Source organism: Carcharodon carcharias, chromosome 26, assembly GCF_017639515.1.
Source record: "Carcharodon carcharias isolate sCarCar2 chromosome 26, sCarCar2.pri, whole genome shotgun sequence".
NCBI classification, from domain to species: Eukaryota; Metazoa; Chordata; class Chondrichthyes; order Lamniformes; family Lamnidae; genus Carcharodon; species Carcharodon carcharias.
In genome coordinates this window covers 24,151,797-24,173,359 of record NC_054492.1, presented here as the reverse complement: position 1 = coordinate 24,173,359, position 21,563 = coordinate 24,151,797, and the positions used below count along the sequence as shown (strand labels likewise).

The following is a 21,563-nucleotide window of genomic DNA, read 5'->3' as shown; positions in this document are numbered from 1 at the left end:
GGAACCATCTCAGAGGAGAAGATCTTTTTGTTAGTACAAGCCCCTGCTAGCTGTGATATGCATCGTAAAATGCAGCCCACGCTCATTTGGTACTAATTTACAAGATGAATCATTGCTTTGAGCAGCAGGTATAATATTGAAGAAAATATTGCTCTCTTCTATCCCCAAGGGTGCTTGTCAGCCGAGTGCATCCACCCACTCAAAACATACTCCTCCTGATGACTGCAGAACTGAGTCTGTCTAGAAAAGCAACAGGAAGCTTGCCACTACCAACGAAGTAGCACATTCTGGGTCTAGTTCCCAAACTGTGCTGAATTAACTGCTCTCAGCTGAGGCACAACAACTGGTTTCAACGCCCATAGAATAGGGAGGGTGGAACAGACCAGCCAGCATTTCTCCCCCTAATCCTCATTCAGTGACATCCCACTGAGAAACGGAAATGTGGGCATTGGTTGCAAAAAGTATCAAGCTTGGTTATCACACCCACGGTCAGTGAGCATGAGCTAGGAGAGGCAAACACTCATATCATCGGTAAATAGAAAGAGCTTTCATTTCACATGCCAGCTTTCATTCAACATGTGATACTCCAACACCCAACCTTTTACATGCAAACAGCAAGAAACGGCATTTATATAACGCCTTTAAAGGCCTCATGAAATGCCAAAGTACTTCACAGCCAATGAAGTGTGGCCACAAAGCAAGATCCCACAAACAACAGTGAGATAAACAACCATATAATTTGTATTAGTAATGTTGGTTGAGAGATAAATAGAAACCATAGAAAAGTTACAGCACAGAAGGAGGCCCATTCGGCCCATCTTGTCCATGCCAGCCTAGACACCCAGGTGCCCTTTCTAATCCTACCTTCCTGCACCCGGCCCATAGCCCTGCAGCTTACCGCACTTAAGATGCAGATCCAGGTACTTTTTAAAAGAGTTTAGAGTTTCTGCTTCTACCACCAACTTGGACAGCGAATTCCAGACACCCACTACCCTCTGCATAAAAAAGTTCTTCCTCATGTCCCCCTTACACCTTCTGCCACTTATCTTGAATCTATGTCCCCTGGTTCTAAAATTCTCCACCAAGGGAAACAATTTTATCCTGTCCATTCTATCTATTCCCCTCATAATTTTGTACATCTCAATCAAGTCTCCTCTTAGCCTTCTTTGTTCTAAGGAAAATAACCCCAACCTATTGAATCTCTCCTCGTAGCTACACTTTTCTAACCCTGGCAACATTCTTGTAAACCTTCTCTGCACTCTCTCCAGAGCTATTACGTCCTTCCTGTAATGTGGTGACCAAAATTGCACACAATACTCCAGCTGTGGTCTCACCAGTGTTTTATACAATTCCAACATTATATCCTTACTTTTATATTCTATACCTCTGCCAATGAAGGAGAGCATTCCATATGCCTTTTTTGCAACCTTGTCTACTTGAACTGCTGCCTTCAGGGACCTGTGTACTTGTACGCCAAGATCTCTCACTTCGTCTACCCCTCTTAGTATATTCCCATTTATTGTGTAATCCCTGTAACTGTTTGACTTCCCTAAATGTATGACCTCACACTTCTCTATGTTAAAATCCATCTGCCACTTTACCGCCCACTCCACCAAACCATCTATACTGTTTTTGGAGATTATGGCTATCCTCTACACTATCCACTACTCGACCAATCTCTGTGTCATCTGCAAATTTCCCAATTGTGCCCCCCCACGTTCGCGTCCAAATCTTTAATATATAACACAAACAGCAAGGGTCCCCACACCGAGTCCTGTGGAACACCACTTGAGACAATTTTCCATTCGCAAGGGCATCCATCGACCACTATCCTTTGTTTCCTTTTACAAAGCCAACCTTTTATCCAGTTTGCCACATTACCCTGAATCCCATGAGCTTTTACTTTCCTGACCAATCTGCCATGTGGAACCTTGTCGAATGCCTTGCTAAAATCCATGTACACAACATACACTGCACTACCTTCATCAACCCTTGTCACTTCCTCAAAGAATTCAATCAAATTTGTGAAGTAAGACCTTCCTTTAACAAATATTGCCAGAACACCAGGCAGAATACCCCTGCTCTTTATCAACGATTCACAAGGGACGTTTTTCATCTACTTGGAAAGGCAGCTGGGAGCTTGGCTTAATGTTTCATCCAAAATCCTTGGTAATGTTTGATACTATGACACTCCCTCAGTACTTGCACTGTAGTGTCCACATGGCCTATGTACTCAAGTCTCTGGAGTGGGCTCTGAAACTGATACCTTGTGACTCAGAGGGCCACCACTGAGTGAAGACTGAAATCTAGAAATCAAAATAATGACGCAAGTTACCTGGCTGACGCAGTGAGCCTCATCGATAATAAAACGAGCCAGAAGCTTCCTCTCGTACAAATTTACCAGCGCTGCAATCAGTCGATTACTTGCGCTGACCTGGATTAAAAGAGGAGAATCAAAGTTACTAGATCCAGGGAAGTTTTTCTTAAAAGTTCATTCTGGGAATGTGGGCATCACTCACATCTCTAGTTCCCTGAGAAGATTGTGGTAGACACCTTCTTGAACTATTGCAGTACCTTTTTGGTACAACGACTGGCTGGCTGGTCTAGAGTTAAGAGTCAACCACATTGAAATGACAAATCTGCCAGTGCTTTTGGTGCTAAAAAAACTCTCTCAATATTTCCACAAACTGTAGATCAGAGGTCAATATAATATGCCACAATATACAGTCCCAGCTCTTCTTGCGTATACAATGTGTGGTGGTATTGTTCCCCTGAGGTGGATCGACTTTTCCTCACCACCATTGTGTGTGTTTTCTTTACAGTAAATCCCTGCTGTAACCATGTGCAATTATAAACATAACTGATTTGTTTAGTTATGATAATAATTAGCACTGTACATTCAGCTTTTATTTCCAAAGGGAATGAATTCAGGGTTTATGTTGAACTTTTTAAAACTGGTAGATTTCAGGGGAAATAGAGTCAAACGCTCTGGAAGCAAAAGACACATGGTCCAAATAAGTTGTGCGCAACATATATCTCCACCACATCTGTAAAATTAAAAAGCTTATGTTTACACATATTTTCTATCAACTTTTTACATTATAAATGTGGATATAGGAATTTCTAATGGAAACTCCTAAAGTAAGCCTGTCAAACTGCAATCAATTTCCCTCCAGCATAGGAGCTGCTGTCCCATCATTGGTAGAAGAATGTGATTTTAGCATGATAAAAGAAAGGCTTGCATTTCTAAAGCATCTTTCATAACCTCAGGATATCCCAAAGCTCGTTAGAATTAAAGAAATACATCTGAAGCATTGTTACTGTTACAATGTAGGAAAACAGCAGCCAATTTGTACACAGCAAACTCCCACAAACAGCAATGTGTTAATAACCAGGTAATCTGTTTTAGTGATGTTGGTCCTGGGGATAACTCCCCATGCTCTTCTTCGAAATAATCCCCTGGGATCTTTTCATCCACCTCAAAAGAGAAAGCTGGCACGTGATTCTCATTACTCATTCGAAAGACGGCATCTCCGACAATGCATAACTCCTTTAGTACTGGCACTGCGAGTGTCACCTAGATTATGTGTTCATGTCTCTTTGTGCTAGATTTACACAGGCATTTAGAAATGAACTTAGAAATTAAAATATAAAAATAAGGACAGATTGTACAACTTCAAAATGGGTTCTGAACTACAACATTTTTTTATTTGCTCGTGGGACGTAGGTGTCTCTGGCTAGACCAGCATTTAATGCTCATCACTAATTGCCCTTGAGAGGTGGTGGTCAGCCGCATTCTTGAACCACGGCAGTCCATGTGCTGTAGATACACCAACAGTGCTGTTAGGGATATAGTTCAAGAATTCTGACCCAGCAACAGAGAAGGAACAGCAATATAGCTCCAAGGGAATGTGTCCTGGTTCAGTTAGACCCTGCCCTCTAACCTCATATCACCTATGTTTCAAATGTATTTCTTTGACTGTAAAGAGCTTTGGGATATCCCGAGGTTGCGAAATGTGCTTTAGTGGTGGGACAGCAGCTCCTATGTTGGAGGGAGATTGATTACAGTTTGACAGGCTTACATTAGGAGTTTCCATTAGAAATTCCTATTTCCACAGTTGACAGGAAACATGTGTAAACATAAGCTTTTTAATTTTATAGACGTAGCGGAGATATGATATGTTATGTGCAACTTTTCTGAACCATTCGTTTTGTTTCTTCCAAAACGTTTGACTCTATTTCCCCTGATATTTACCAGTTTTGAAAGGTTCAACACAAACCCTGAACTCATTCCCTTCGGAAATGAAAGCTGAATGTACAGTGTTAATTATATCATAACTAAACAAATCAGTTACATTTATATCTGCACAAGGCTACAGCAGGGATTTAATGTAAAAAAACACACACAAATCACCTGAAGACTGCAATTATCTTCACTTGTAACACCACAGAACAACACTAGTGAGTTTACAAAAGTATTTCACCAGGACTCCTCAACTTAATTAGAACACAGAGTAATAAGCAAAAGCTTGGGTTTTTGAGTAACATTTGCAGTTCAAACATGGAAAGAAAAATGGGCATGGGAAAGACAAATGGAAGTGATGTTTAAGAAATAATGGAACACAAAGAAAATCAGACAGAAAAATACATGGCCTGTAACAGAAATGAGAAATAAAATTCAACAATTTTTGTAGAAATTGAAAATGAGCCTTTGTTTTAATTGGGTAAAATCACCCAAACAACCTCCATTTGTTCCATCTTGTGGGATGGGGAAGTTGCGAAGGAGTCAGGTTGGTGCAATAAAGAGGAGTGCAGCAGCATTACACTGAGTGACATCAGGGTCAATAAAACCACAGGAGATTCACATACCTACTGAGTCCCAACTTTACTAAAAGGTTATATCCTTGCCCCAGTCTCAATTTACAATTGTGTTGAGAGGGGTATGTTGCTGGGAAGCAGATTTATAGTATGGGCCCCTCATTTAATGTCCCCAATCTTAGATCTACCAGCGAGAAAGGGAACTACTTCAGCTGGTTAAGTCAGAAAATCAGGAGGGGGAGATAATTTCCTAATCTGACCAAAACAGACTCACCTTCTCAGGTGTGCAGTAAAGCAGCTTCACAACAGGATCCTTCTTGGACAGTTGCATATAAGTATTGGCAGCTTCAGAGTCACTCTTATTCCCAGTTAGGTGTGTTGCTGGGATCTGTTCATGGAAAGTAAAGGATACATTTTAAACATGTCTGCAGCCCTTCCCTTCCTCCACATAAGATTCTTGACAGTTTGCTCCTGCTCACTGTATCTATTCACAGCTCTCAGGATTTTTTTTAGGTTTTGGGTGGGTGTTGGAGTGTTCCCATGCTCACCCGTCCTTTGAATCTGGCCCTCTCTTCCCATGGAGTTGAGATTGACCTCTTCTCAGCACTACATTTGGAATTGAGCTTTGACCAGGAACACACTATGCAGGTAGTCACAGGGTTCAAATCCATCTCTTACAACAGTAAATTGTGTCGGTGTGCTAAAGTCAGGGGTCCCCATTCTCTGTCACCTACCTGTGTAATGCACATTAAATAGTGTAACCCCCTGATCTCTCCACATCTGTCAATGTCATCAAAGATTTACATCTCCCCTCACAAGCAACTCCCATTTGCTACCTTTCCCCCATAATATAAATTATTGATGATAAAGCACAGAAGGCCATTTGGCCCATTGGGTCTGTGCTGGCTTTTTGAAAGACCTATCCAATTAATCCCACGATTTCCCCCCAGATCCCCACAAATGTTCCTCCTTAAAATATTTATTCAATTCTCTTTTGAAAGTTACTATTGAATCTGTTTCCCCAGCTTTTTCTAGATTACAACCAGTTGTGGCTAAAAAAAATCCTCATCCCCCTCTGGTTCTTTTGTCAATTACCTTAAATTTGAGTCCTCTGTTGGCGTGTGGCCAGGAAACAGTTTCTCCTTGTTTATTTTATCAAAACCCCTTAATATTAAATCTCCATTCAACCCTCTCTGCTCAAAGAAGAATTTGAGCATCACATGCAAATGTCTGTGCTGAAATATTCCCGTTTATTCTGTAGTCATATCGTTACAACACTCCTGAGAAACAGGAATGCACTAAAATCACTGAAGTGAGCAAGATGATGTTTAAACTCACGTCAAACAAAGTCAGTTTCTGCACCTGATCCAGGATCAGTGACCTGAGGGGGGAAATCACAACAGTGACTCCTGGAGTGAGACAGGCTGGCAGCTGGTAACACAGGCTTTTACCGCCACCTAAAACAGACAGACAGGATAAATCACAACAGAGAAACACAGGCCAGCCAGCTGAAGCAGAACAAGAGAATAATCTGCAACACCATATTGCTGTGCAATTATCATTTGTTCTGTAGACCAGATGGTTTCGTGACCTTTTCTTTTGCCCATGTTTACCTTCCTTTACAATACGGAAGGAGGAGGGGTATTGCTCCTGTTGACTTCACCAACATTCAGTCCCCTGCTAAAAATACTGATTACTCCATCATTATCTTATTTGCTGTTTGTGAGATGTTGTCAAGCATAAACTCACTGCTATACATGGCCACATAATAATAGTAACAACACTTACAAAGTAATTGATTGGTTGTGAAGAGTTTTGGGACATCCAGAGGGGATCATGAGGCTTTCTTGCTTTGGAAACATCAGGTCCTGCTCACAGCCAAGGGACTGTTCTCAACAAGAGAGCCTGCCAGTTAATGTTGGTTGCGTATTTAATGTAGGGAGATCACAGCAAACCTCAACCCCCCACCTTCACATCCTCATTAGACAAGGGTTGCGGGGGGGGGGGGCGGGGGGGGGGGGTGTGTGTGTGTGTGTGTGTGTGTGTGTGTGTGTGTGTGTGTGTGTGTGTGTGTGTGTGTGTGTGTGTGTGTGTGTGGAGAAGAAGGCATCACTGAATAACAGAGAGATACTGAGGTCAACAGTAGTGTTTGTACTACCACCCAGGCTAGGGTCAGCTAACTCAGAACAGACCAGGGAACAAAGCAGGGGTCCTGCTGCTCTGTAAGGCTCAGTTTTACTCACTCGTTCAGACTCAGAGGCATTAGGGCTTTCACATACCACAATCATGTCAGGGCACCAGGGGAGCAAAAGGCCTTTATCAACTGAGCTATCGGTGAAGCTATACTTTACAAATAATTATTCTTATAGAGATGCCACAAAAAAATAAACAAACACACACAACATATGAAAAGCCATACCTGGTGGCTCATGTTTTACAAAAGAAGTAATCTTTAAATGCAATCAACTAACTGAACATTTGATTTGGCAATCACTCTTTTGAATAAGATATTAAATGAGGCCTCATTTGTCCACATCCCAGTATCTTAGCAATTATTTATCCTTCACCAACATTACTAAAGCAGATTACCTGATCATTATCACATTGGTGTTTGTCACATTTGGAAATATGCAAATTCTAACGCAGGAAATGTTGCAGACAGTGACTACAATTCAAAAGTATTTCATTGGCTATGACACACACTGCGACATCCCAAAGTCATGGAAGATGCTTTATAAATGTAAGTCTTTCTCATAATTAGACCTCACAGAGTGGATGCAAGAACAGGCTGTTAACGGGGTGGTTAAATATTCACTACACATCACCGGTGTCTTTGATAATATTTACATGGGACACTAGACACTGGCTCACCACCACCTTCTCAAGAACTAGGGATGGGCAATAAATGCTGGCCCAGCCAGCAAAGCCCACATCCCGTGAATGAGTAAAAAAGAGAAACAGCGTCAAAACTTACTGCAAAACAATTTTCCCACCTTGGGCCCCTGAATAGGACTTTTCCTCCAAACTAGCTGCTTCCATTGAAAGTGATGGGATCCCTTTAAGTGAGACGCACAGCTGAAATGCAATAGCCCAAAGTGAAGACGCCAAATTAGAAATAGCAGGAAAGAAGGTGGGAGGTAGTGATTAGGTGGCACTCAGCTGAGATGTTCAGGAACGTGTAGATAATGACACTGGGAGGGGAGGAGTTCCCCAGTTTGGAGATCCTGCAAAAGACTGAGTGAGCATTGGAGATGGTGTGAAAAGACTTAGGGTCAGAATTTTACGTTCCCCGCCGGTCAGTTTGCAGGCAGAAGGGCGCTTGAGGTGATCTTCCCACTGGACTCCTGCCCACCCTGACCTCTCCGCAATTTTATGGTGGAATGGGCAAGGCCCAGACCAGTCCACTCGCCCTTGCCCCAGTTGAGACCCTTAAGTAGCCAATTATTGACCACTTATGGGCCGTTCCAGCCCAGCCTCAATTTTCAGGCTATTGGAAGGGTCTCAGGGGCAGGGGGCAGCCTGGAAAGTCACCCAGCTCAGGCCTCAGGCAGGAAGGAGGGGTTGGGGGTGGCACCTCTATCAACAAGCTCTCATCAATATTAGCAACTCCCCCACCACCCATCCCCCCAAAAACATATGGCCCTGCAGGAGCTCCCTCTCCACCATCACTCCCATTCCCCTCTGCCCAAACCGCTGTGTCTCACCTCCTCTCTCCACCCTAAGACCCCCATACTTACCCAGTTCTGGATTTCTGGGACTTAGACTCTGGGGACTGCTCGCAGTCCTAGTCCTGTCCATTGCAGCTTCTAGTGTTGCTGGGACCAGAGAGCTGCCGGCCAATCTCCAGAGGTGAGACTATCTCCTGACTGAGGGGCAGACGTCCCACCTCCAGTCAATTAACACTCATTGGAGCATTAAATAAATGGCTGTGGGCAGCCAGTATCGGTGGGGATGTGTTTGCTGCCGACTCCTCAGATGGCAGAAAGGGAAACTCCGGCATCTTAAAAATCTTGGCCTTTATTTCAGCATGGCGGAGGAAAGATGCCAAATTTTGAGGTATGGCAGACAAGAGGAAGGCTCTGATGAAGATTAAGATTAGCACAGGAAGAGAGTGTGCAACAGAGAGAGAAATGACTTGCATTTCATTTGCTCCTTTCACAACCTCAGAATATCCCAATGTGTTTTGCAGCCAATGAAGTACTTTTTGAAATGTAGTTACTATTGTAATGTCAACAGCTAATTTACATACCACAAACTCCTACAAACATCAATGAAATAATTGGCCCGATCATACTTTCTTTTCCATAATAAACTATTGTCTAGAATTCCCCTTGGCTTATTGAAGAGTGGCTACAGAATCTTTTACATTCACCTGAGGTGGCAGATAGAGTGTGTGAGAGAGAGAGAGAGAGAGAGAGAGAGACGAGAGACAAGAGAGAAAAGAGAGAGAGAAAACTGACATCCACAGAGTCATTTAAAATCAGTAATTAGAAGCACAATACAAACTTGCATGTATATAGCACCTTTATAAGAGGAAAAGGACCCAAATTATTTGAGGCGCATATTCCAAGTATCTTAGGTACTGCATACCCACATACCTGTGGGCATCAAAATGAAGCAGTCTTCACCCAAAAGGGCGGCATTGATCGCTTCCAGCTGGTTTGTTCGGAACTGGTGCAGCCCAAATCTTTTGTGAAAGATATGCATCATCTCCTTGGAGTGGGGGAAATGGAAGCCATGAAAACGTTCCAGCACAGGGTTTTTAGGACACCCTTGCTCTGATGAAAAAAATAAACACACTTTTACACCGTGCATTTTAAAAAGACATCCCACTGTTATTGTACGTGTCCAGGTGCTGGTAGTCCCTTGAAGTCATGCAGTGATCTGCTTGGCAGTGTAGTAAATAGCAAGCATGATAGTAGCAGATTTCAGGAGGATACAGGCAGATTAGTGAAATGTGCAGATGCAATTTAATTCAGAATAATGTCAAGTGTTGCACTTTGAGAGAGACAAATTATAACCTAAATGGTACTATTTTGAGGGGGGTGGAGAGTCACAAATTTTTAACAGTAGTACAGCACACTGATAAGACAGTTAAGAAAATGTATGGTGTGTTTGACATTGTAAATAGGAACACTGAACACATAAACAAGGAAATCATGCTAAACCTTTACAAATCGCTGGTTAGTCCTCAGCTAGAGTACTTTGTGAGTGCCACACTTCAAGAAGGATGTGAAGACCTTGGAGGTGGGACAGAGAAGATTCTAGGACATAAGTTCCTGTTGGTCCATTTGGGTCGTACAGAAGGAGGGACAAACACTGAATAAAGATCAAATGCTACTTCACAGGCAAGCGGCACACTATTGGGTAAATATGGGTAGGAAAGATCCTCACCAGTTCCTCCTGCATCACGGAAAAGGGTGGATGATGTCAAAAGAAAAGTACGTTTTAACATTGAAATTGAAGGCGTGACTGGAAATTACTGCGGGTTAATAAGGAGATAGGCATTGATTTTCTTTTAAAATGGGATTCAATCCTGTTTAATGTTTTAATGTCAATGGAAATTCAACCTGTATGTGCATCACAAGTATGATCCAATCCTGTCATTATGTCACATTCTAATACAAGAGATATTAGCCATCAAATCAGGAATCAGGATGCTGGCTGACATTTTCTTTCATTCCTAATTCAGAGGACAACGAGGACAATCATAGCCATAGTCAGGTTAACTAGTTCCGCACAGACCATACACCAAACCCGGAATCTTTGTGCAACATTCCAGTTAACAAAACAAACACATAGGTCCCTGAATGGTCTTGGGTAAGGACACCAAGAGTTATATTACAGAGGCAAATTAACAAAAGATTCTAGGTTTGATTCCTGGTCTGTGAGAATTAGCTGATCCCAGTCAGTCACTGCAATTGTTGTCAGTGCCCTGGGCTCGGCACGAAAAATGTCAATCAGGGCTCTGTGATTCAGTAATATGTGCTGCAAAGCACAAAGTAGTGTAGTGGTTATGTTACTGAGAGTGGTAATCCAGAGAGTGAGAGTTCAAATCCTCCCATGGCAGTTTGAGAATTTGAATTCAGCTCAAACATATAGAAATAATAAAACTGATATAAATGAGCATGAAGCAGTCGGATTGTTGTCAAAACCAAACCGGTTTAGTAATTCCCTTTGAGGAAGGCCACCTGCTATTCTTACCCAGTTTAAGCTGTCTGCAACTCCACACTCGCATTGAATGTGTTTGACACTTGGTTATATCGAACTGCTAATGCAGCAGTTTAAGCAGAGTGACCACAGATAGGCAATCAATGGCAGCAATGCCCATATCCTAACAAAGAATTCAAAGAAAAATGGGTGCACATAGTGAGGTGTGGAGGATTGGAATCAGCTATGGGGGCAAGTGTGTGATAGTGGGGGGAGAGTCAAAAACTGAGAGTCTGGCACAGCATGAGTTAACATTTTGGGCAGATAAAGCTTTGGTCACTGGCTTATTCAGTAGAATATTTTATTTACTAACACGGTCATTGGTTCTATTAGGTACCCTCATGTGAAGGTCAATTGGAACACTGGTTACCTGAGGAGCCCAGCACAGTTTGAGATTTTTTGACACCAGCTGTTGCAGAGGGACGTGATGTGTATTCACTGTCACCTTGAGTTGGAGTTCTCTTTTCCCAAGTTGTCTTGGCTCCTCCCTCTCGGATTGGCTGAACTGCTGCGTACGATGATAAGTTCATTGCGGGGCCACTCGGCGAATTCAAAAAACACTCTGGCACTTCCTCTTCATCCAAATCATTAATGTCAAAGTTATCAATATCGAAGCTATCATCAAAAACCGATTCTTCTTCAATCCTGTCGCCCTCGCCATTGCTGCTGAGCAGTTTTTGAACGTGAGCGGAGCCTTTTCTTGCAGCAGACACACACGAGTGTTTGTCCAGGTCGCTTGCACAGTTTGCATTGGGGGATTCATATGGGATGCGATCAAGTGGAGGATAATTGGACCGAGAGGCACTTGGTGGGGAGGCTTCATTCCGTCCTATTGAAAGATCCAGCTTTCCTCTTTGGAGGCACAACTTACTCTGCAAGCTCTTGTTGCTAGCAGCAGATGCAGCACTGTTCCTCTCTGCTTCTACAGAGGTTTGATCCATTGCAAAGAAATCTGTAATACTGAAAAAATTATCCTCAGCCACAGCTGAGGCATTGAAGGAAGATTTCTTAAATGTAAATGTTTTAGGAGAACTCAATCCCTGAGTTGAATTGAGGGAAACAGGAGGGAGAGCAGAGTCTGTGGAAATATTGCTCTTCACAGTGCTCTGCTTGGGCAGTGTAGCAGCCCTCGAGATACCTCCATTTAGTGTGTTCAGTGCTTCATTCTTATCAGCCAGAAGTTTCCTCCTAGAAGGGAAAATAAAAATTCTTAGTTATGTCCTCCATCAGACATTCTGTAAATGAGCTGTGAAGCAGTAACAGACTGACTGTAGGCAGACAGCTGCCAAATACAGTACTGTATAGCTGGTTATTCGACAGGCAATCAGAGCAGATAATAAACAGAACCTCTGCATTACTGTTTTGCACCATTGGAGGGGGTTTCAGTCATTGAGCACCTCTATTGGCAGAATGGCTGAACAGGCCTCCTGGTGAGTTTATGACAAACTCCCATTCTATATTATTCAGATGAACCAGGAATTGGACGTGGGAAATAATTGAACCAAGGTACTCAGACATATCTAAGCCCCATGTTAGAGCCACACATTTTGTCTTTATTTTTAAAATTTCATTATACTGTCCTTATTTTTAAATAAATTCCTAAGTCCACATTTATAAGGTTGTCAGAAAGTGCATGCAGAGTCAAGATTCTATTTGCTCGATATCATTACGGGAATAAAAAATTTAACAACTTGCATTTGTATAGCATTTTTTATGTAGTAAAACAAACGAAGGCATTTCACATAGGCGTTATCAGACAAAAATTGACACTGAGATATCAGAACATGACCAAAAGTTTGATTAAAAGAGATGGGTTCTATAAAGGTGGGTGTGGTAGAGAGGCAAAGAAGTTTAGGGAGGAAATTCCAGAGCTTAAGGCATAGGGCAGCTGAAGACACAGCTGCCAATGGTGGACTGAAAGAGGCCTGATTAGGGAAATGCAAAGGTCTCAGAGGAGGTTACCGAAGTAGGGAGTGTTAATTGTATGTTAATTGTTTGAAGGTGATAGGCATTAATTGGGTCCCTATAAATAGGCACAGACTGAAACTGTAGTTGTTGGGTTAGGAGATGTATGCTTGTAATGTAGAACTCTATAGATAAATATAAAAGTGTGCAAAGACTGGCTCCAGTTCTATCCTTCACCAACTGGCTTTCTACAGCAAAACAGAAGGGGCAAGGTCTTGGGAAGGATTTGAAAAGCAGGATGAGAATCTTAAAATTGAGTCATTGCTGGTTCGGAGAGATAGGTGAACAGGGCTGGTATAAGTTATGATACTGGGAGCAATGTTTTGAACAAGTTGAAGTTTATGGAGGGGGAAAGGCCAGCCAGGGGAACATTGGGATAGTTGGAAGTAACAATTGAAGCGACTCACTGTGTGTGTCAAAGATTCATGAATACAATGGAAGCTCCTGAGTGAGAGCCAGCACCTACCAGAGCGCTCTCTGCTGAAGCAGCTGACTTGCACAGGACAGAAGTTGTAGTTCACTTACAGGAATCCGGTCAACCATTCTACAGATATCTTCCATTACTTGGATCAGCTGTTCGCTGTAGCTGATTGGTGTGTCTGTTTCAGATCAAAATAGACAAAGTTGGCATCTTAATGGCCACAAATTCTCAAGTTTAAATATTCAGAAATATTTCAGTCTTGCAGCCCACTGAGATGAAGGAGGGCCACTCATGTGGCCCACTCACTATAGGTTGCCCATCACTGCTCCAGTGGCAGTTCCCATAATAACATAGGAATTTATAACGAAAACTGTTAATAGTGAGTGAATCTAGGTATTAAGATATTTTAATATACATTCGAATTAGGAGCTGGAGTAGGCCATTTAAAACCTTAGAATGGTTACAGCATAGAGGGAAGCCATTCAGCCCGTTGTATCTGTATCAGCTCTCTGCAAGGGTAACTCACACAGCCCCACTTCCCCATTGTTCTGCAAATTTTTGTCTTCAGATAATTATTCAATTCCCCTTTGAAAGCCACGATTGAACCTGTCTCCAACACACTGTCAGGCAGTACATTCAGATCCTAACCACTCACTGCATGAAAAAGCTTTTCCTCATGTCACCATTGGTTCTTTTGTCAATCATCTTAAATCAGCATCCTCTGGTTCTCAGTCCTCAGCCAATGAGAACAGTTTCTCCAGATCTAATCTGTCTAGATCCCTCATGATTTTGAACATCTCTATCAAATCTCCTCTCAATCTTCTCTTCTCTACAGAGAATAAACCCAGCTTCATCAATCTATCCATGTAACTGAAGTCTCTCATTCCCAGAACCAGTTTTGTAGATTTTCACTGCACCCTCTCCAAAGCCTTCACATCCTTCCTAAAGGATTGTACACAATACTCTAGTTAAGACTGAACTAGTGTTTTATAAAGGTTTTGGTATTTTTATGCCCCGATTTGTATAGCCCAGCATCCCGTTTGCCTTTTTAACCACTTTCTCGACCTATAGAAGGAGGGAATCTCAACTAGTCCAGCAATACATTACAACTCTTACCCTTAACTATTCTATTATTTGATGTACACACTGGTCCTTTGGTGGGTTCCCTTTCTTGTGGCTGTGAACAAGTCGAGGAGACAGCTTTTTCTCTGGACTGCACAGTTTCTGCAGAGTCACTGTGGATAAAGATTGTATAAATAAAGGATTATATTTACGAATACAACTATACAGAAATTGTTGGCTATCTTCTACAAGCTTTCCTAGTTCTATAACCACCCACATCGGAGAGCCGGCAGCCAGCAACAAACTGTAAGATAACAATGAAACTTAACATTTCTGCTGGTATCCCAGATATCAGGCAACCTCGGAGCACTTGGCACTGATTGTGAACCAGGTGAAAGTCAGAGGGGGTTTGGGGATGACAAGTGTTTCACTTTTTGTGTCTCTGATGGGCATTTTCAGAACTGTGAAAAGTTGGACCTAAGCCAACCTGTCCACCCCCACTACCAATACCCCCACCCCCAACACTCCCCACCCAAGCCCCTCCCCCACCGCCAATCCTCCCCACCCAAACCCCTCCCCCATCCCCAATCCCACACATCCCCACCACACAGTTAGGAGGGATCATGGGAGTTCATTATATGCTACTACCAAAGGCAATGCCAAGTGCCAGCAATTAACAATGTGCCATATACATCACTTTTTAAAACTACATTTCAATTCCACCCCTTCAGCACCTCCTCCAGCCCACCATTCCCTGAACTCATTGTTCTTCTGACTCCAGCCTCTTGCTGCCGCATCTCATCTCCGACTTCAACTCCATAATCCTCATGCACTGGAATTTACTCTCCAAATCCCTCCTGCTACTCCTTAAAACCATTCTCTGTCTCGGGATCAGTGTTGTTAATTTGTCACTTATGCTTCTGAGAAGGGCCCTGGGATGGTTTTTTTGGTTTAAGGCACTCTATAAACGGCAGATATATCAATTATTTACATCATTATTTACAGATGAAAGCAGCTGAGGAACATAACAATATTCAGCACTGAATTATTACCTGAGATAGGGCTCCTTACTCTCAGAAGGAGCTACGAATTTCTGGCAGTGAGTTTAATTGACAGATTCTCGCACTGCCTGATGCAGTACTTTCTTTGGATACCAAAAGACCCCAGGATTCAATATCTGCTCTGTTAACTGATCACAGCTGGAACAGCAGAGACAGAACCAACACTTTGCCTTCACACTGCTGGGGCCAGGGTGTCTGTTGCTGCTATTTCCACTACTACTCGACAGTGCTCGTGTGAATACTGAGGACAAGATTCGATACAGTTGTAATACCCTCTGCAGTGACAGCCTAGCAAAGACTCTTCGCCCAGTTCGATGTATAAAGAAAGAGCACTTGGGTGAGGTATCAGAGTGCTGCAGACATGGGTCTGTGCCCCTCAGGAAAGATCAGAATATAATTTCAAAACCAGGAGCTGAAGACAGAATGGGATGAATATAATACTGTTTAAGAGGGGGTGGAGCAAAATGGAAGGTCAGGGATAAGTGGGAGATCAGGGGATATTGACAAAGATGTCATGGACACAAGACAATGTGAGTGTTAATGGTGGTTTTAACAACTAAAGAAGGTGCAGATAGTGACAAAAACATAACAGCAAAATATGTTAATAGCAGAACAAGGGTCTGTGTCTGTGAAAGCACAACATAGAAACAAGTGACAGTTGGCCTTGTGGGGTGGGGGTTGGGGAGGGATAGTTGGGGAAAAAGGATAATAAAAGAAAGATAAAAATATAAATAAAAATAGAAAAAATGAATAAATAAAAATAAAAACAAATAAAAATAAAAATTAAAGACACAAACACAAAAATAGCTGGAAAAACTCAGCAGGTCTGACAGCATCTGTGGAGAGGAACACAGTAAATGTTTCGAGTCCGTATGACTCTTCATCAGAACTAAAGAAAAATAGAAATGAGGTGAAATACAAGCTGATACAGAGAGGGGTGGGACAGGTGGAACTGGACAGAGGGCCAGTAATAGGTGGAGGCAAAGAAGAGATTGCCAAAGATGTCATAGACAAAAGGATAAAGGGGTGTTGACGGTGGTGATATTAGCTAAGGAATGTGCTAATGGTGACATTAAGGGTAGAAAGCAGGACGAGCAAGTGAGAGATAGCTCTAGTTGGGTTGGGGTGGGGGGAAGGGATCGAAATAGGCTAAAAGGTAGAGACAAAACAATGCATGGAAATACATTTAAAAATAATGGAAATAGGTGGGAAAAGAAAAATATATATTTTTTTAAATTATAAATTATTGGAAAAAGGGGGATCGGAAAGGGGTTGGGGATGGAAGCGAGAGTCCCTGGTCTGAAGTTGTTGAACTCAATGTTAAGTCCGGAAGGCTGCAAAGTGCCTAGTCAGGAGATGCTGTTCCTCCAGTTTGTGTTGAGCTTCATTGGAACATTGCAGCAGGCCAAGGACGGACATGTGGGCATGAGAGCAGGGTGGTGTGTTGAAATGGCAAGCGACAGGGAGGTCTGGGCCATGCTTGCGGACAGACCAAAGGTGTTCCACAAAGCGGTCACCCAGTCTGTGTTTAGACTCCCCAGTGTAGAGGAGATCGCACTGGGAGCGGCAAATACAGTAGACCAAACTGAGGGAGGTGCAAGTGAAGTGCTCGGGCCTTGGACTGTTAGGAGGGAGGAGGTAAAGGGGCGTGAAAGGAAGATTTGTTTGGTGTTGGTATCATGCCGAGTTGGCAGAAATGGCGGAGGTTCATCCTTTGAATGCAGAGGCTGGTGGGGTGAAAATTGAGGACAAGGGGGACCACATCATGGAAGGGAGGGAGGGGAAGGGGTGGGGGTAGAGGTGTGGGAAATGGGTCAGACACTGTTGAGGGCCCAGTTGACCATAGTTTGGCGGGGGGGGCTACCTAGGTTAAGGAAAAAGGAAGACATGTCAGGAAACTGGAAATTGGTGATATGATGTAGAGCATCAGAGGCATTAGTCTTTAACACCATCATTAACTCTTTCTCTTGTGTCCTTGACATCTTATTCAATCTCTCCTGAGCTCCCAACCATCCCTCACCTTCCATTTTGCTCCACTACCTCTTAAACAGTGTAACATCCATCACATTTCTACTCCTCTTTAGCTCTGAAGAGTCATATGGACTTGAAACATTAACTTTTTCTCTCTCTATAGATGCTGCCAGACCTGCTGAGTTTTTCCAGCATTTTCTTGTTTTTATCTCAGATTTCCAGCATCTGCAGTATTTTGCTTTTATCTTAAGAGTTCAAGGCAGGACTGGGCTTGTTGGAGTCCCTGACCCCAAGGATGTGCCAAGAAGTTGCATTAACTTGCACAATCCACCTTGCTGGGTGTGGGCGATACACCACACAAACTGACAGCCTGGCAATGTCAGTAGCCCTCCCTAGAGTCACGAGGCTGTGGGTTCAAGTCCCATGCATGAGACCTCAGCCAACACTCCAGTGCATGGTCTTATGTAAGAACAGGTCAAGACCATCCAGCCTCTTGAGCCTGTTCTGCCATTCAATGTGATCATGGCCATGATGCTAAATTACAGAAAGTTTCTTCCTGGGCCTAACTCTGCATTCCTCCCTCAAACAGCATTGCTGCCTGTGGGATCTTGTGTGCAGGTTGCTGCACTTACCTACAAGTGTAGACAGTGTAAATAAGGCTCCTTTTATTGCCAATTGCAAGCTGTCCTGAGTTATTGGTGGGCTTCCTCCTTAAACCAGATTAGTCTATGTGGTGATAATGCTCCCAAAGTAATTCTCTGTTCAATGAAGCATTTTTGAGACATAATGCAACACTGTATAATTTTTATTTCTTAACATGATCAATGATGCTTTCAACTCGGCTTGGTAACTCTTCCCCATGGGATTCCTTAGTGAAATTATTGACCTGAGCCATTTAAACACGATGCAAAAAAAAATACAAGTGAAAGATGGAAAAAAAAACAGGAATAATAAAGCCATACATAACTCATTTGATAACATGGTTGTGCAACCCACAATAATTTGACTGACAACATATCATTGAAAACAAAAAAGCTGGAGGCAAATATTGGCCCAGCCTTTGCTGCAGCGGTGACCGATAAGATGTTTTCTCTCCACCCTTCAGTTCAAAAATCTTTTGCAACACAATTTACAGGAAGTGTGAAATGTTAACAGCACGGAGAGGGTAACTGGACTTCTGGGAGCTCGGTGAACGATAGGAATAACAGGCTATTTCCTTAACCAATGTGATATAAGGATGGAGAAAGAAACGGGAATGGCGGAGAATGAAATTGGGCGAATTAGAGTCAAAACAGGTTCAGAAATAGAGATAGAGACAGACAAAAAAAGATCAGATAGGAGAGAGAAACAGACAGACATGAAAATCAGGAGAAAAAAAATGAAAATATCTCTAAGAACAATTTACTAGCTGCAGGAATGAGACTCCACAGTTTAAATTGTTCCCTGTCTGGGCCAGAGGGGTTGAGTGACTTTGCAGGAACATAAACATTTACCTTGTTAAGTACTAGCCCTAACTTTCAGTCACAAGTTTAATGGATAGTTAATGCACAAATTCAGCAATGCTTTGAAACTCAAAGGGAAGTTGAGGGCGAGCTGCTGTTTTATGAAGCCAGCAGCAGAATAGCGCAAATTGTCCAATAACCCGTAGTGATTTCTAGTTCATGGGGTCTCGCCATAAACTGTTGGATGATTTATATAGTACTAACAGTAAGTGCCATTATACTCACTGCTACATCAGCAGCAAATTCTAGTCAATTAAAATTCTACATTCTGTAACTCAGCAAGTCTCTCAGCGGAGAGGGTCAGAGTATTACACCCCCAGCCACAAGCTGATATCAGTCTCTTCCCTTACAATCTACTGTAAAAACAATTATTTATATATGGCAAACCTTAGGCATTTCAGGAACGATGGCAGAGAGAGCTGATCACTTTCAGGGGATGGTGGAATACAATCTAACTCGCAATCCTCATATTCCAGGTATCTGGGTTGTGCACAGTCCATGATGGTATCCAGCTGCGGTTGTGGCTGGCTGTCAACATCTATTAGGTTAACTAAACAAATCACTGAAAGTTAAGATGCAAGTACAGAAAACAATAGGAAGGTGCATTGTATGGTAACCTTTATTAGAAGGGGTTGGAGTATAAGAGTAAGGTAGCCTTGCTGCAATTGTACAGGGCTTTGGTGAGGTCACACCTGGAGAACTGGCCTCCTTACCTAAGAAAGAATATTCGTGCTCTGGGATGATGTGCAAAGGTTCACTAAATTCATTCCTGGGATTAGAGGGTTGTTTATAAGGAGAGATTGAGTTGAATGGGCCTATATTCTCCAGAGTTTAGAAGAATGAAAGGTGATCTGATTTAAATGTATAGGATTCTCAGAGATTTTGATGGGGTAGATGCTAAAAGGCTGCTTCCTCAGCTGTTGCATCTAGAACACAGGGACAGAGTCCCAGGGTAAGGGGTTGGTCATTTAAGACCGAAATGAGGAAAAATGTCTTCAATTAGGATGTTGTGAATGTTTGGAATTCTCTACCCAGAGCTATGGATGCTAAGTCATTGAGTATTTTCAAGACTGAGATCAATAGATTGTTGGGCACTAAATAAGTCAAGGGTTAGCAGGATAGGGCAGGAAAGTGGAGTTGAGGTCAAAGATCAGTCATGATCTTACTGAATGATGGAGCAAGTTCAAGGGGCCACTCGGTCTACTCTTGCTCCTATTTCTTATGTTCTAACTGATACACAGAACGCAGTAGCAGCAATACATCCATAAAGCAACTTTAACACCTGCCTCTTTACTTCCCCTCTCCTCACTGTCCAAGGGCCAAACACTCCTTTCAAGTGAAGCAGCATTTCACTTGCACGTCCATCAATTTAGTCTACTGCATTCGCTGCTCCCAATGCGGTTTCCTTTACATTGGAGAGGCCAAACGCAGACTGGGTGACAGCTTTGCGGAACACCTTCGGTCTGTCCGCAAGCATTACCCAAACCTCCCTGTCGCTTGCCATTTCAACATTCCACCCTGCTCTCATGCCCACATGTCCATCCTTGGCCTGCTGCATTGTTCCAGTGAAGCTCAATGCAAACTGGAGGAACAGCACCTCATCTTCCGACTAGGCACTTTATAGCCTTCTGGACTGAATATTGAGTTCAACAATTTTAGACCATGAACTCTCTCCTCCATCCCCACCCCCTTTCCAAGCCCCCCCCCCCACTTTTTTTCCTTTTTACCAATAAATTATATAGATTTTTCTTTTCCCACCTATTTCCATTATTTCTAAATGTTTTTCCATCCATTATTTTATCTCTACCTTTTAGCCTTTTCCTTCACCCCACCCCACCCCCACTAGGGCTATCTGTACCTTGCTTGTCCTGCTTTCTACCCTTAATTAGCACATTCCTTAGATAATATCACCACCTTCAACACCTCTTTGTCCTTTTGTCTGTGACATCTTTTGGTTATCTCCACTTATCACTGACCCTCTATCCAGCTCTACTTGTCCCACCACCCCTTAAACCAGCTTATATTTCACCACTCTTCTATTTTTACTTAGTTCTGTTGAAGGGTCATTTGGACTCGAAACGTTAATTGTGTTCCTCTCTGCAGATGCTGTCAGACCTGCTGAGTTTTTCCAGGTATTTTTGTTTTTGTTTTTAATGAGAAGTGAATTGGGATGACCTTTTTATAAAGGCACTGAGACAACAATAACTTGCATTTATACAGTGCCTTTAACATAATAAAAATATCCCAGGATGCTTCACAAGAGAGTAATAAGACTAAATTTGACCCTGAGCCCCACAGACAATTATGAGGACTTTAAACCAAAAGCTTGGTTAAAGAAGTAGCATCTTCAATGAGAAGGGGCAAGGCAGAGAGATTAAGTGGGGGAATTCCAGAGCTAAGGGCCTATGTAACTGGAGGCATGACCAACAATGACAGCGTGATTAAAATTGGAGGAGTGCAGAAATCTTGCAGGGTTGTTCGTAGGACTGAAAAGGGTTACAGAGATAGGGAGAGGAGAGGCCTTGAAAGGATTTGAAATTCAATGTTTTGCCA

At 42.6% G+C, this 21,563-nt stretch overlaps 1 protein-coding gene across 4 annotated transcripts in view; it reads right to left on the bottom strand.

The window, feature by feature from the left end:
- The window catches only part of blm (BLM RecQ like helicase), a 49,922-nt gene that overhangs the window by 17,667 nt on the left and 10,692 nt on the right, over nucleotides 1–21,563 (bottom strand). For 2 of the 4 annotated variants that reach the window (XM_041175153.1, XM_041175154.1), the window contains exons 4-11: nucleotides 19,398–19,560; nucleotides 14,531–14,649; nucleotides 13,460–13,592; nucleotides 11,399–12,216; nucleotides 9,417–9,596; nucleotides 6,157–6,275; nucleotides 5,093–5,206; nucleotides 2,336–2,434 (exon numbers count right to left, since the gene is read on the bottom strand). In XM_041175153.1, coding sequence (XP_041031087.1) covers nucleotides 2,336–2,434; nucleotides 5,093–5,206; nucleotides 6,157–6,275; nucleotides 9,417–9,596; nucleotides 11,399–12,216; nucleotides 13,460–13,592; nucleotides 14,531–14,649; nucleotides 19,398–19,560 — 1,745 coding nt within the window. The remainder of the gene's footprint in view (nucleotides 1–2,335; nucleotides 2,435–5,092; nucleotides 5,207–6,156; nucleotides 6,276–9,416; nucleotides 9,597–11,398; nucleotides 12,217–13,459; nucleotides 13,593–14,530; nucleotides 14,650–19,397; nucleotides 19,561–21,563) is intronic. The other 2 variants (XM_041175156.1, XM_041175155.1) reach the window with 2 other exon arrangements.